Source organism: Dromiciops gliroides, chromosome 1 (assembly GCF_019393635.1).
Source record: "Dromiciops gliroides isolate mDroGli1 chromosome 1, mDroGli1.pri, whole genome shotgun sequence".
NCBI classification, from domain to species: domain Eukaryota; kingdom Metazoa; phylum Chordata; class Mammalia; order Microbiotheria; family Microbiotheriidae; genus Dromiciops; species Dromiciops gliroides.
Window position 1 is genome coordinate 57,835,218 of NC_057861.1, and position 15,500 is coordinate 57,850,717.

General features: G+C 56.7%; 1 protein-coding gene across 1 annotated transcript; it reads left to right on the plus strand.

Moving 5' to 3' along the window:
• Positions 1–1,260: 1,260 nt before the first annotated feature.
• NR2F6 (nuclear receptor subfamily 2 group F member 6) lies at positions 1,261–15,464 on the plus strand. Its single transcript, XM_043969953.1, has 4 exons — positions 1,261–1,537; positions 10,001–10,095; positions 13,615–14,151; positions 14,500–15,464. The coding sequence occupies exons 1-4, from the start codon at positions 1,263–1,265 to the stop codon at positions 14,772–14,774; spliced, it is 1,182 nt and encodes a 393-aa protein (XP_043825888.1). The 5' UTR covers positions 1,261–1,262; the 3' UTR covers positions 14,775–15,464.
• Positions 15,465–15,500: the final 36 nt, after the last annotated feature.

The window sequence follows — 15,500 nt, forward strand, 5'->3', positions numbered from 1 at the left end:
CCGCGGCGGCTACAGCCTGGGGTAGACCCTCGGGTCCCAGGGGCGGCGGTGGGGGCCGCGCTAGCTGCTGCGGCGTGGGCCGGCCCTGCCGAGGGCGGGGGCCGAGGCCGGACCCAGGCCGCGGAGCGCCACTCTCGGCTGCCCCTCCCTTAGCGGAGGAGCTGGAGCCCGGCGGAGGCGGAGGCAGGAGGAGGAGGCGGAGGAGGAGGAGGGAGGGGCACCCGCCCGCTCGCCTGCCGGAGCTCGGGAACTTGCCGCGCCTCAAGTTGCAGCCAAACTTTCCTTGTCGCCGAGCTCGGGCAGCCGGAGGAGGCGGAGGCATCGCGGAGGCCCAGCCCCGCTAAGTTTGCCCCCGGCGGCGCGGAGAGGAGAGGAGAGGAGAGCGCCCGGGGCCGAGGCTCCCGGAGAGCGGGAGCAGCGGCGGCGGGAGCAGCGGCGGCAGCAGCAGCAGGAGGAGGAGGAGGAGGAGGAGGAGGAGGAGGAGGAGGAGGAGGAGGAGGAGGGAGGAGACGGACAGCCCGCCCGGAGGCCAGGCCCCGAAGTTTCCCCGGCGCGGGGAGGAGGAGGAGGAGCTGGGAGGAAGGCGGAGAGGCCTGCGTGGGCCAGAAGGGAGCAGCCCGAGCCTGCGGAGCAGCACGAGTGGGGGCTGAGCCCCGAAGTTTCCCGGCGCGGAGAGGAGGAGGAGGGGGAGGAAGGGGAGGAGGAGCTGGGAGGAAGGTGCGGGCCGCAGCTCGGCCCTTGGGACTGCCGGCTGGGGAGGTGCCCCTGCAGCCGCCCCTGCTGCTTCTGCCGCTGGCGCGATGTCCCCGGGCCGGCCTGCCCTGGCCGCAGTCGCGGGGCCGCTGGGCCAGGGGACAGGCGGCACGCACTGCTAGCCCCGGCTCCGGCTCCGGCCCCGGCCCCGGCCCCGGCCCAGCCGCCTGGGAACGTGGTGCCGCCGCCGCTGCTCGTCACCCCCCACCCCCTCCCCCGGAGCCCTTGCCGGCTCGGGAACCGGCCCGACCAGTTCTGCCTTCGGCCGGGACCCGCGGAAAGTTGTTGCCAAACTTTGCTCGTCTCCGGGCCCGTCGCGGGGCCCCTAGCGCCCCGGCCGGCCCCGCCCCGCTCCGCGCCCGGGGAGCGGCGGCTATTTCGGGGGCGCAGCCTGATGCTCTTCGGGGGCGCCCCCCAGCGCCGGGCCCGCGCCGCCTGCTAGCTCCCTGCCTCCCCTTACCCCGCACCCCCAAGCCCGGGACCCCTCTCTCCCCTCCCTGGAGGGGAGAATGGCTATGGTGACCGGCGGCTGGGGCGGCCCCAACGGGGACACGAACGGAGTGGAGAAGGGCGGCTACCCCCGCACGTCGGAAGAGGACTCGGCCTCGCCCCAGGGCGGCGGCAGCGACCCGGAGCCGGGCGACGAAGACAAGCCCGGGCTCCAGGTGGACTGCGTGGTCTGCGGGGACAAGTCCAGCGGTAAACATTACGGCGTCTTCACCTGCGAGGGCTGTAAGAGTTTCTTTAAGCGGAGCATCCGCCGGAACCTCAGCTACACCTGCAGGTATGGGAGTTAGGGAAAGGAGAGAAAGGGAGAGGAGCGAGGTGAAGCCAGAGGTGCCTCCGCAGCCCCGGGGACTGAGGCAGGGGGCGTGTGTGTGTGTGTGTGTGTGTGTGTGTGTGTGTGTGTGAAGACTTGGACGAGATCTCTAGCTCTTGTCACATGAAACCTAGGAAGCTCTGGCTTTCCCCTTCTGTGGGCTCGCCCCGGCCCTTAGTGATCCTGCTGACCCTGTTGCTGTAGCCTGTCACCTTGGGAAGACCACTGGACTGGCAGTCTGCAGGCCTGGCTTTGGCCTCAGTGGCTGGATGCCCTTGGACAAGTCACTCCTCTCTCAGCCTCAGTTTCCCCATCATTGAAATGGAGACAGTGCCTTATCTGCCTCAGACTTGTTATGAGAGAGATCAGTGGATATGAGAACATTTTTGTAAACCATAAAATCCTATCTAAATGTAGGGCGCTGTTACCGACTCTACGAATGCCTTCCCTTTAACCCCCTTCTTGCCTCTGACCTTTCATCTTTGACCCTCCCTCCTACCCTCCCCTTCTATTGCTGTCCCTTCTGCCCTTATTTAACCTTTTTTTTTCTGCCCTCCAGGGCCCAGGAAACCTGGCATGCGGGTGGGGTGGAGGGAGAGGGGGAAGGGAATCTGTGAGGCGGTGACCCCTGTGGCCTGGGCTGGGGAAGCAGGCCTTCCCTTCCCCGGGACAGTGGTCTGGGAGAGGCCGTGGCTGCAAGGCAGTGATTGAAGACTTGGCCCGGAGGCCACCAGCCCTCTTCTCTCCCTCCCCAGACACTGAGTTAGAGACCTGGCCTGCTCTTTCTTATCTCCCCCAACCCCTTTTCTCAAAGCATTAGGAGTGGCCCCACGTGGCATTTAGAACTTGGAATGCCTTTTGGGGTTAGAACTTAGAACCTTCTGACCATTGTCTTCTCCTGGGCAGGCCCTGGGAATCAAACCTCTTTTTCCAAAGTCTGCAGCCTGGGGGTGGGCGGGGGCAGGGTGCCCCTAGGTGTCTTGGGGCCCTGGAAGTGGGAGAGCTAGGTTAGTTACGTTGTGGAGTTTGAGTTCTTGTCTCCTCCAGGTTCCCAGCTTTTCTTTCCTTCCTCCTTCCTCCCCCCCAGCCCCTCCCACAAAAATAAGGGGGGGGGGAATCACCCAAACTGGGGCTTAATTCAATCCAAAAAAATACTGATCCAGAATGACCATAAACCTCTAATCAAAGGCATTAATACTACCAGTAAATAGGTCCTCTTTAGTGGGGGAGGGGGGAACAGAACTATGCTATGAAGCTCCCAGTCAAGAAATGTCTTCTACTAATGCCAAACTGTAAGCACCTCTCTGTAGCTTTAGGCTTTGGTGGTCTGGGGGCTTGGAGAGGTTTGGTGACTCAACTAGGGTCATGCAGCCAGACCTCCTTGAATTTTAGGCCAGCTCTCTCTCTTCCCTGCTGGGGAGGTTAAATAAGACATTGTCTCCGCTCTTAAGGGATCAGAAGATCCACAGAGGGGACCCTGAGGTGTCTGAGGAGGGGTGTGTGTGTGTGTGTGTGTGTGTGTGTGTGTGTGTGTGTGTGTGTTCGAGCTCGAGCACACGCCAGATTCCTGCTCTCCAGAGGGCTCTCCCCATCCTGGCAGGCTGCTGCCCCAGAGCTGGTCTCCCTGCCCAGACCTAGGCTGGTGTCTTGGCCTATGGGCAGGATATCATAGAAACCCCCTCTCTTTTGTGGGCTCCCGGCTGGTGCTCCACACTTGGCCAGCAGCCTGGTAACATGCCAAGGTGTTTTGTTGTTGTTGATATTGACTGAGAGGAGTGGTCGTTGTGTTTTGTTTTGCCTTGGTTTTTTGTGGTTGAAAATGTTTTGAAGTTCTCCTCCCCAGTTATTGAGAGGTGCTTTTTCTTGTTTTCTAGCTAGGGGTCGGGGAGGCGAGATTCAAGGGAGGGAAGGATGAGGTTGGAGCTAAGCAGACCATCCGGAGGGTACTCTGGAGCCCCCTTGAAGAAGGAACCTGGACTCTCTGCCCTCCCGGCCTGGTAGAAATGCAGGGTGGGCCAGATCTCCACTCCCAGCCTCAGCCCACCTTCTCTTCCTAGGGCCAGAGGGATTGCCCTCCTCTCCAGGCTCTGACTGGAGGACCCCCAGGCGTAGGGCCACTCCCATGCAGGCCTGGGGCTTAGCCCTCTGAGGCCCTAGCACAGCCCCTCAGGCAGCCAAGGCCTCCTGGGTCCCTCTAGGGGCAAAGTGTTGGGGGGAAGGGGGGAGAGGCCTGCTGTGTTCTCTGGCTAATCCTCCTCCAGTGCCTGCCCTGCCCTGCCCTCCCCTCCCCTCCCCTCCCCAAAAGGGGAAACAAACCATTTCTAGCTGCACTTAATTGTCCTTACCACCTGTTTTCTGGCAGCCGCCTCCAACCAGCCCACATTTGTTGGCAAGGAGGGGCAGGCAGGCTCAGCTTGGTGTAGGCCTGCTAATTAGGAGGTGAGCAGGGCTCCCCGAACATTGTCCTTTTTTTTTTTTTTTTCCGAGGCCCTGCTGCTGCCCTGGGCAGTCTAGGCTTGGGGCCCAACATGTATTTGGAAAATGGAGGGACTTCCTAGGGCACATTGATAGCTGCCTGAGACTGGTGGATGAAGGGAGTTTGAAGTCTGGCCCAACCCTCTTCCAGGTTCACCATTAAACGGGAGGGTAGCAAGGTCTGCACAGCTTCTCAGATGCTGAGATTCTGAGGTAGAGGAAACTCAGCTCCAGCAGTCACCAGATAATTGGGCCAGGCGAAGGCCTCCAAATAGTGACCTTGGCCTCATTAGCCAGAAGCGCTAACCATTGGTCAGGAGCCCAGGTGTTACAGCGACATTAATGCTGTCCCCTGTCCCCTCCCTCCAGTTCACCCAGCTGGGGGCCTGGTGTGTTTCTGTCCCTGGGAGTGCCCTTGGCCCATTGCTTCCACAGACAAAGGGGCTGGGACTTAACTCTGCCCTGTGTTGTTTGGGCTACACAACGAACCGAAGCAGCTTTGCAGCTGGAACTTTTCCATGCTGCTGACCTCGTCCTTGGAGGGTGCTGCTGCTGCCGGATGACCTTGGGCAAGTCACTCAGCCTCTGTGAGGCCCAAGGGGGCAGTGGGCAGGATCAGCTCTGCCTCTCTCTCTTAAAGTGACTGTGGGGCGAAATGGGATATGAGAAGCAAACGGGCCACAGGCATAAGCTAGGTGGACAATGTAACGTCTTAGTCTTTCCCTCATTTGGTTTTGTCATTGTGTGACCTAGAGACAAACCATCTCTTCTAGGCCTCAGTTTCTTTGTCTCTAAAATGAAGAGTTCAAGTAAATTATTTCTTTTTTTTTTTTTAGTGAGGCAATAGGGGTTAAGTGACTTGCCCAGGGTCACACAGCTAGTAAGTGTTAAGTGTCTGAGGTCGGATTTGAACTCAGGTACTTCTGACTCCAGGGCCGGTGCTCTTTCCACTGCGCCACCTAGCTGCCCCCAGTAAATGATTTCTAATGGACCTTCCCAGCCCTGACATCCCATGGTCTAGGAGCCGTCTCTTGGCCAAAAGTTGTAGTAAACTATTCCTGGGACTGAAGTCATCAATGGTTGAATTCCCATCATTATTATTAGTTAGTATGGGGGCCTTTGTCAAGGCTCCTATCTCTGGGACCCTAGACAAGGGATCATCCATATGTTGAAGGATCTGAACAAGCATAAGATTTCTCTGCCATCTGTAGCCCCCCCGGAGAGGGAGGAAATGAGACTAAGGAGAGGGAGAAGTTGAATGTCCTGACTAGGTTTTCCACAGCCTGGCCTCCTCTAGGCCTTCATGCCCTTCAGGCCTGGATTTGTTAGGGATCCTCTCCCCGTTTTCTGGTCCCACCCCTCACTGTGGGGTCAGCCTGCTTCAGAGTCTCCCTTTTGCTGGGCAGCTCTGGCTCCCTCCTGTGATCGAGGATTTGGAGATCCTATTCTGTCTCCTTTGCCAAGCCTTGGGCTCCTTTGTCTTGGCCCTTTTACTCTCTTTCTGACCTTGAACTTTCAGGGCTAAGCCGGCTCTGCCAAGCCTCTTACAGGTTTATTGACCTGAACTCATCACTGCTCTTTATTCTTGTAGGGTCCTTGGCATTCCCTAGGGGTCCTTCCCATCTCTGGCACACTTCAAGGCTTACAAGGTTCTTTCTTCACAATAATTTTGTGAGATGGAGGGCGATAATAATCGTTCCTATTTTCCAGATGAGGCAACTGAGTCTTAGAGAAGCCAGGTCTAGCTCTCTCTGCCACACCATGCTTGTCACTAAGCCCTTTCTCCTTGACAAGGAGTTCTTTGATTGCTCTCCCCTTCCCCCCATGCCCCCAGCACATTGGCTGTAGGCCACTCCAAACGACCCGGTTAGTGCCAGATCCCCTGACTCCAGAGGTTGGGGAGCAGATGAGCTACCAGACCCAAGAGTAAACCTCCTCAAATCTTGCCCAAACCAGAGCACGGTGGCCCTTGACTTTGGTATGGTCTGGTTGAGGGCCATTGCTCAGCTTTTCCCAGGAAGCAGGACATTTTCTTTTTCTTTTTTGGGGGGTGGGGAGAAGGAGTGAAAAGTTAATAGATGAATGGCATGGTCAGAACAATGTCTACTGGGGTGACCTTCTCTCTCTCTCTCTCTCTCTCTCTCTCTCTCTCTCTCTCTCTCTCTCTCTCTCTCTCTCTCTCTCTCCCTCTCTCTCCCTCTCTCCCTCTCCCACCCATCCTTCTACCTTTATGATCCTAGTTTGTTAAGTCTGGGATCACCTGAGGGATGCCTTGGCAGGTGGGGGGAGATCCCCACATCCTAGTCTTCATCCCACCCCACTTACAACTTGCCTATTTAGGGGTCTGGGAGTGGGTAGAAGGGAGGGAGGGTTAGAACTCAAGGTTCTAGAACTGAGAGGCACCTTAGAAACTAGCAAGTCTGATAGTTCTTACCCTTGGGCCCTAAAACTTGAAAAAAAATTGATAACTCTATTTGAGTCTAATTGGTTTCCTTGGTAATGCTATGTATTTTAATTTGTGCCTTTAAACACATTATTCTGAGGAGTCCCATCGGCTTCACCACACTGACTGCCACAGGGATCCAGGGCATAAAAAATCCAGTGTGTGATTGAATCCAACCCCCCACATTTTACAGATGAAGAAATCGAAGCCCAGAGAGGTGAATTGATATGTAACATGGGTGACTCGCATCTGGAGTAAGAAGCTGAAGTAGGATTTGAATCCAGGACCTCTGCTTGCAAACCTAGGGCACTTCCAACTGTTCCCCGTTGCCAGCCATGAAGCAAGAGGAAGGAGGGCCATTGGCCAGGGGACCCTGCAGTGGCCCGAGTCCCTTAAGGTTACATGAAAGCTGCAGTATCTCTCGTTAGAACCTAGAATATCAGACCTAGAAAGATCTTAGAAACTGGGCCAATCTTCTCATTTTACAGAGAGGGAAAGTGGCTCGTTGAGAAGCAGGCCAGGAGTTGTAGTAATACAAGTAGAAAGTGGCATCACCAAGCCTTGGGTTCCGCTCTCCTGGTGCCAGGCTCACTGTGCTTTCTTCTCCTGCGTGTTAGATAAGAGTCTACTCTCCAACATGGTGGACTTGAGGTTGCCCCTAGGGGTGATTAGAAATTCAGGTCTGGAGCATAGAACAACTAACGTTTATCTGACATGTTATGATTTGCAAAGCAGGTTACAAATGTTCTCTCTTTTGATCCTCACCACAACCCTGGGAGGTGTGTGCTATAATTATCTTCCCCATTTTACAGAGGAGGAAACTGAGGCTGACAGGTGACATGACTCTTCCAGGGTGACAGAGCTACTAAGTGTCTGGCGTCAGATTTGAACTCAGGTCTTTCTGAATCCAAGTCCCGATATAATATCAGCTGTGTTGCCTTAGAGTTATAGATGTGGGAGTGACATCAGCCTAGAGGTGGTAGCTGAAGCCATGGGAAAGGTTGAGCACCAAGGGAGAGAGGGTAAGCCAGAGTGACTAGGCTGAATCTGGGGAGGAGGAATGTGAGGAAGCAGGGAAAAGAGGGCATGGGGGCAGCTAGGTGGTGCAGTGGATAAAGCACCAGCCCTGGATTCAGGAGGACCTGAGTTCAAATCCGGCCTCAGACACTTGACACTTACTAGCCGTGTGACCCTGGGCAAGTCACTTACCCCTCATTGCCCCTCAAACAGAAAAGAAAAAGAAAAGAGGGCATGAGCTCATCAGGGTCGGAAAGGGGAGAGAAGAGGGTGTCTCTGAAGTTGGGGGGAGACTTTTCCAGGAGGAGGGGCGTTGTCAGCAGCCATGAGTGACGTAGGGAGGTTGAGGTAGGTTTAGAGGCCAGGAGGTCTTCTGTGACCTCGGAAAGAACATTTGCAGGAGGGCAGGGAGAAGAGGAGGTAACATGGAAGGGAGGCACGTCTGGGGGGGAGGGGAGAATCCTCCTGTGCCCCTCCACTTTCCTCACCGCCCTGTTGGGGATCTGTCAGCCACAGAATTCTCCAGCCACCCTATTTATATCTCTATCCTGGGTCACTGCTCAGGGGAATGAGCTCCATTTCTTTTTTTCCCTGGGTGGGAAGTAGGACATGCTTTGGTTTGTCCTTAAACTCCCTCTTTTAGCCTTAAGAGTGGGCCCCGGCCCTGGTCTGCCTTGTCTCTTGTCTCTTCTTTCCTCCTGTGCCTTTCCAGCTCTGGGCAAAGTAGAAAGGAAGAAGGGGAGATCAAAATAGCGGAGACCCCAACCCTTCCCCCCTTCTGCCCAAGGACTGCCCACATTTCTACCTTCTCGGTCCTGAAGTTCAGAGGTCAGTCAACCAACGAACAGGCGCTTATTAAGCACCTATTGCATGCCAGTCTTGGTACCATCTGAGTCCAAAAGAAAGACAAAGGTCTTCCGGCCGCAGTGTTGTTGACCCTTTCTACTTCCGGCACCAAGTATGATAGGCGGGATGGAGTGTGGGGGCTGCTGCTTCCAGAACTGAGAGCCTTAGGACAAGACCTTAGACTTCAGAACATTCCTTGGGCTCACCCTTCATCCTAAGCTTGGTCCTATGACGACCCAGCTCCTCTCTGGGAGGATCCTAAGAGATAGAGAGCAGGCTAGAGGCATTTTTGTTTCACAGAGGAGGGAACAGGTACAGGGGTTAAGTGATGCAGGTCGTGTTACTAGGAAGTGTTGGAACAAGGCCTTGAACTTGGGTTTTTCTGAGTTCAAAGCCCACTGTTCTTCCCTCCCTCTTTCCCCCACCCCCATCTCATGTTTCAGCTGATGTTCTCTAGGACTGATCAAAGGAGGCCCAGGTGCCTCAGGTCTTTGACACTGGAGGGGCTGCCTGAGACCCCGCAGGAGTCGGAGGAGGCCCTGCTTTTCTCAACATGGTCCCCTTGGGCCCCAGCAGAGCCAGGATTCAGGGTACAGGGGATGATGGCAGGCTGCTCTGAGCCAAGCGGGGTGGGGGGTAACTGTTCATCCCGATTAAGAGGCATCTAGCCTTTGGATTGCTGTCGTCCATTGGAGACCTGGGACCTGTGTGGGGCCTGGCAGGTTCTTAGGCAGCCTGTTTGGACCCTGCCTGAAAGCCTCTGGCCTGGGCATCTGTGCCTGGCCCAGCAGGATGGGGCAGCAGGCTCCCCGGCCTGTGCTGATTTGGGGAGGCCACAACCCGGGCATTCCGAAACAAGGGGACAATTTAAAAAACCCATCTATGAGATCAAATCCCTCTGTGCCTCCTGCATAGGGGCTTCTCCGTCCACAGATCAGACAGGACCAAAGGAGAGACTTCTGTTCTCCACCTTCCTTCTGGCTCCTGGGAGAGCACAGAACACGGGCCTGCTGATGAAGCTCACCAGGGCTCACAGCGGGGCAGCCTTTGGAGATACCTCTGCCCACCCCCACCCCCCAGCCTAGAACAGGGGAGGAGTATCCAATTTCAGAGAGAGATGCCAGCACTTCTCTGGTCCCTTCCCCTCATTTTGTAGGTGAGAGAAATGAGACCGTGGGGAGTGACTTGACTTGCTTATTCATAGGAAGTGATGGAGCTGGGCTTTGAACTGAGGTCTTTGGGAGTCCCCCCCATCAGATCTGCCCTTGCCCCAGGGAGGGACCAGTCCGCATTCATACAGAGAGTTAGTTCAGAGATCAGTTGAATCCAGGGCTCTTAGGCAAGTGGGGAGTGGGGGACGAGCAAGGCAGCGTCCATGCTGCTTCATCCTTCACTCAGCAATAACTTGACCAGGGTCAGGCTTCCACTCAGAACAACTCTGGGAGGGAAGGAGATGATGCAAGTGTGTTGTCCCCATTTTGCAGATGGGAACAGTAATAACTGAGGCTCAGAAGGTCTATGGGGCTTGCCAAGGGTTGTGAAGCCAGTCAGTATCTGAGCAGAGTAGTCCTAGAGTCCCCCTTCATCCCACATTTCCAACCTTTGATTTGATTACTGACCTTGGCATATACTTCACCCTGCCCCAGGTCCAACCGAGACTGCCAGATTGATCAACACCATCGGAACCAGTGTCAATACTGTCGTTTAAAAAAGTGCTTCCGGGTCGGCATGAGAAAGGAAGGTAAGGCTGGGGTAGGACACCCCTCCCCTCACCACCAACAGCATCCAGGGCCCACTACCCCTTCTGTGAAGGGAGGTGGCCTCAATGCCTTCTGGGAAGTCTGGGCTTCACTGCCTGCCTGGAATCTGTGGGAGATTGGAGGGCTTGGTCTTTGTGAGTAAATTGAGGCTGGGAATTGTCCATCAGCCCGTCTGAGGTCAACTATGAGACAATAGAGGCAGCTGGGACTTGGGATCCAGACTCTGCCCATTCTGTAGTCCTGAGGCCAAGTGAGAAAGCAGGGAGGGTAACCAGAGGTGCTGGAGTCTGGCGTGGGGGGCAAGTGCCCATCTTTGAGGATTTGGTTTGAGGAGGGGGTTTTGTGGGAGGAAGAAGGGACTGAAGAATCTAGTCCCCCCCGGGTGCTATCAGATCTGTTCCTTGGCTTTCCTGGCCACTCCCCAAGGCCCGTAGCCTGGGCCTGCCAAGCTGGCCATGCTGGGCAGGAGCCTAGCCGTCCCGAGGGATCAGTCCCTAAGGAGAAAGGGAGGGGGCTTTCAGATTTCTCTCCTTGCTGGTAAGGGCCCTTGGGCAGGAAGATTGCCCAGAGGTTCTCCAAGCCTTTGGCCTCCCTCTCACCTCTCCTGGTCACCCTGCCCAGGTCTCTCTGACCTTCCCATCTCCAGCCTGGGGGAGGGTTGTTTTGTTTTCTTACAAGGGCCCTTTCTTTTACTCACTCTGCCAGCCCAGTGTTTGCCCAGAGCAGGAAGCATGCCCTGCAGAGGCAAGGTGCCCTGCTAGCAAGCTAGCCTGCTTGCATCTCGGCTGCCGCCACCTCTGCCTCCCCCTAGCCCTCGCCCTCCCCCTCCCCCTCCCCCCTTCTCCCAGCTGGAGGAGCTCTGGGCTTCTAGTCATGCCTACTGACTCAGGCTACACAGAGAATTCTAGAATAGCATCGAGGAATTTCAGAGCCAGAGATTCTTAGGATTCTAGAATAGAACCTCGGTGTCTGCTCCTGCAGCCTTTGGGTCTGAGCCAGATAGAATGCTTGAAGACCTGGGTCAAATCCTGCCTCCACCCTTCCCTAGCTGTGTGACCTGACTTGGTCACTTAATTTTTCCATGCCTCAGTTTCCTCATCTGTAAAGTGATGGTGCTAGGATGCCCAAACACTACAGGCTGGTTCTTTGCTCCCAGCTCTCCATGAGAGTAAGACCCAGATTTTCTAGGCCCCCCAGTTCTCCCAGGCCTGGTAGGGGGCCTATTGTTGGAGTTCAGTGGCCCTGCACTGGCCCAGTTTTCTTGAGGGCAGGGCTAAGGCCAGAGGGTGAGAAAGAGCCCTTGTCCCTCTCATTCCTTAATACCTGAGCCAGGGCATGTGATCTCAGGGCACAAGTCCCCACCCAGCTCAGCAGCTGCCTGACCTCTGGGCTCTCCAAACTCCCCTGGATGGAGGTGGGGAGGACTCTGGGAGGGACTGTTAGTGTTCCAAGGTCACCACACATTTCCCTCCTGGCTTCTGGGCCTATTAAGGCCCACTGTCTGCCACTGACCCAGGATCTTCCCTTTTCTCCACTGAAGTCCTTAATCCTAACCCTCACCCTCCCAGGGGGCCTTGGAAAAATCCCCTTCCCCTTGATTGGTTTGTCCTTTCCCCTGGTTCTGGGTGGAGGCCAAGTCCTGAGGGCCCTCTGGGGGTGGGGCAGGAGCAGGGTAGGCCTGACCTTTGGAGACTTGCCAGCTAGGGAAGGTTGGCCTTGACCCTGGGCCCCTTAGCTGGGAGCAGCCCTGAGGTCAGGAGTGTTTCCTGGAGGTTTCAGGCCTCTGGTGTTTTTGTGACCTTGGGCCAAGTCACTTCCTTCTCTGGGCTTGTTTCCCCATCTATAAAATGAGACCATTGCACTAATTGCTAATGTAAGCTCTCTGGATCAGCAAGGCCTCCTCCAAACCCTAGAAAGCCCATGGAGCATTAGGGGCTGTTACTCTCATGCCCCACCCCACCCCAAGCCCAGAGATGAACTGGCTCCCTCTTTTCATTTTCCTGTGGTCCCCAATTCCCCAAGTCTCCAGGGCAGGGCCGGGCAGGGGTGTGTCTGCTCTGATCTCCAGGGCCTTTCTGCTAGCCTGGAAGCTTCTGTCCCCAGAGCTCTTCAGGAGGGGTGGGCTGGGCTGGGCTGGAAATTATCGAAGTCTTTGCTTCCCCCCCCCCCCAACCCCAGCTGCCATTCCAGTCAGACTGGTGGGGGGAGGGGGCCAGGCATGTTGACCTGCCTTGATTGGGAGTGGGGGTGGGGGGTGGCCCAGTAGAGGGGAAAGAGGCCTAGGCTGGGAGCCCGGAGACTCCAGTTCTAGGCTCTGATCTGCCTCACACTCACTGTGTGACCCTCCTTTATCTCTGATAGGGCCACGGTTTCCTTACCTAAAATGAAGGGGATTTTTCCCAGACCCAGCCAGCTACGAGGATGAATTGCCCTCAGCCCCAACAGAAAATATTCCCCTGCTTCTCACACACCTGGTTCTCCCGCCCCACCCCACCCCCTTCCCCCATTTTGTCCAGTGACCTGGTCCCAGCCTCCCCTGTCCCTCCAGTGCTCTGGTCTGTTCCTTGGGAGTGAGTGACTAGGATTCATTCTCTGCTTCCCTGTCCTCCTTCTGAGCCCTTCCCATAGTCCCAGGCCAGGGACAGATAATTGCCCTGTTCCCCCCTGGGCCACTGCCCCACCAGGGGGAGGAGTGAGCTGCATCTCCAGTCTCTGGGTGCAGCTGTGTGGGCTGGCTTGTCCTGTTTCTCTTTTGTTAGGCTAGCTCCTGTGCATCTCTCTGGCTGGCTAGAGGAGGTGTGGGGGGGGGGCAGGCTCCCCCAGGGTTCTCTGTATGTGTTGGGAGGGTTGGGGTTGTCGTGCCCCTGTGTGCTTGCGTGTGCGTGTGTGTGTGTGTGTGTGCGCGCGCGCGTGCGCGTGCGCGTGCCTGCTGAGGAATGAGAAGGGGCCTCCGAGCACTCTGGGGGCCTCCCTGTCTTCTGACCTACTCTCCAACCCCTTGCTCAAAATGAAGATGCTCAAGGCTGCCTCCTTCCTTCCTCCTACAACCTTTCTAGCAGGGCAGTCCCTGCTACTGGCAGGCTTGGAAGTTTCCTCTCCCCAGTATTGATACCCTCCAGGGGTCTTCCTAGGGGAGACAGCCTTTACTGTTAAGCCTAGAGGTGGGTGGGGAGAGGGGCACTTAGTGGAAATTGACATTACTCACTCTAAGGAAATTATTTTTCCTTCTCCCCATCTGACCCCACCGGCTTCTCTCTTTTTCTCCTGCCCCCTTCAACCCCACCTGATCTCATCTTTGTCCCTCCATTTTCTCAATTTCTTTCAATTTCATTTTTTCCTTTTTCTCTTTTTCTTCTTTTTTCTCTGTTTCTCTGTGCCTATCTTTCTGTCTCTCCTGTCTCCTCCTCCCTCTCCCTCCTTTCCCTATCTCCACCTCTCACTGCCTCTCACACCCCCCTCTGTCATTCCTCTGTGTCCCCTTTACTCCCATCTCCCCACAGCGGTACAGCGGGGCCGGATCCCCCACACGCACTCAGGGGGCAGCCCCACCGCCCTGGCTGGAGGTGGAGGTGGGGAGTACTTCAACGGGCAGCCGGTATCAGAGCTGATCTCACAGCTACTTCGGGCAGAGCCATACCCAGCAGCCCGCTATGGCTCCCAGTATGCCCAGCAGCAGGGCAGCGTCATGGGCATTGACAACATCTGTGAGCTGGCGGCCCGCCTCCTCTTCAGTACTGTGGAGTGGGCCCGGAACATCCCCTTCTTTCCCGAGCTGCCCGTGGCAGACCAGGTGGCCCTGCTGAGGCTCAGCTGGAGCGAGCTCTTCGTCCTCAATGCCGCCCAGTCTGCCCTGCCCCTGCACATGGCCCCGCTGCTGGCTGCAGCCGGCTTCCACGCCGCACCCATGGCTGCCGACCGCGTGGTCTCCTTCATGGACCAGATCCGCGTCTTTCAGGAGCAGGTGGACAAGCTGAACCGGCTGCAGGTGGACTCCGCAGAGTACAGTTGTCTCAAGGCCATTGCCCTCTTCACTCCAGGTGGGTTGGTTTTGGGTTCCTGGGGCTGCCCTCCCGTCCCTCCCATCCCTCCCATCCCCCCCATCCCCCCCTCTGACTCCTCCCTGCCCCAGGGATCCCATGTAGCCTGCCTCTAAGGGCCTCCAGGCCCTGGGTGGGTCCATCAAGTCTGCTGCCCCTTCCATTTGCCTTGACCCCCTGGGGACTCTGGGTAGACTCTGTTTCTCCTGTGCCTTTCTTTACCTTCCACCTTTTTCTTGGGGTGGGGGAAGGCAGCAGAATCCATCATGGGGTGAGGGGATGGTGGGGGTGGAGAGCTCCAGGCCCAGCGTCTGACAGGCTGGGGCCTGGGCCCCCTATCCCCGGCAGATGCTTGTGGCCTCTCGGACCCAGCGCACGTGGAGAGCCTGCAAGAGAAGGCACAGGTGGCCCTCACGGAGTATGTACGTGCCCAGTACCCCTCCCAGCCTCAGCGGTTCGGCCGCCTACTCCTCCGGCTGCCTGCCCTGAGGGCTGTGCCCGCCGCCCTCATCTCCCAGCTCTTCTTCATGCGCCTCGTGGGCAAAACGCCCATCGAGACACTCATCCGGGACATGCTGCTATCGGGCAGCACCTTCAACTGGCCCTATGCCGCTGGGCAGTAGGGGCCCTGGCTAGGGTGGGAACACGGCCTCTGCCATTCGCATGTTGGGACCAGCGCAGAAGGCCACACGCCCTCCTCTACCCTGGGCACTGGACGGACCCTCAAGACTGGTTACTTTTTAGAAGGCAAATGAGATCACTGTCTTTTTGTGTTTTTTTTTTTTAAATGACAACATAAAACCAAAAAGCCCCTCCCTCCTTCCCTCGGACTGGGAGCCTGGTGGCACAGATGCCCCTCCTTTACCCTTCAGTGCCCTCCGTCCATCTGTGCTCAGGAACCAGCCAGCCTTTGAAGCCTCCTAGGGGGGAGGGAAGCCCACAAGGTGTGGGGATGCCCCAGCCTGACTCCTCTTGGCTCTTCCTGGCCTCCCCAGATGCATGTCCTGGGCCATATCCCAGAGTGACCAAGGCTAGAGAGAATGTAGCTGGCACAGGGAGGCCCGGTTCTCCTGGCAGACCCCAGGGGCTGAGGCGAGGTTGGCAGCTGGAGGCAGGAATGGATGCCTCGATTCCTAGTTCCTTCTGCTTGCTGGGTGGGGGGCATCGAGGAAAGAGAAGGGGGGGTGGTCCCTGGCCTGGGGCAGGGGCCGGGGGGATGTATGTATAATTTAGATTGATTCTCTAAAAATATAATCCATGCTGGACACTACAAAATGAATGACCTAAAGCCAATAAAGATGTTTCTTACCACAGAGGTGGCTCCTTCATTGGGGGGGTGGGGAGCAGAG

Coding starts and splice junctions, on each gene's coding strand:
- NR2F6 (XM_043969953.1), top strand. CDS start 1,263: ATGGCTATGGTGACCGGCGGCTGGGGCGGCCCCAACGGGGACACGAAC. Junction 10,096..13,614: donor GGTCGGCATGAGAAAGGAAG/GTAAGGCTGGGG, acceptor ATCTCCCCACAG/CGGTACAGCGGGGCCGGATC. Junction 14,152..14,499: donor CATTGCCCTCTTCACTCCAG/GTGGGTTGGTTT, acceptor TATCCCCGGCAG/ATGCTTGTGGCCTCTCGGAC.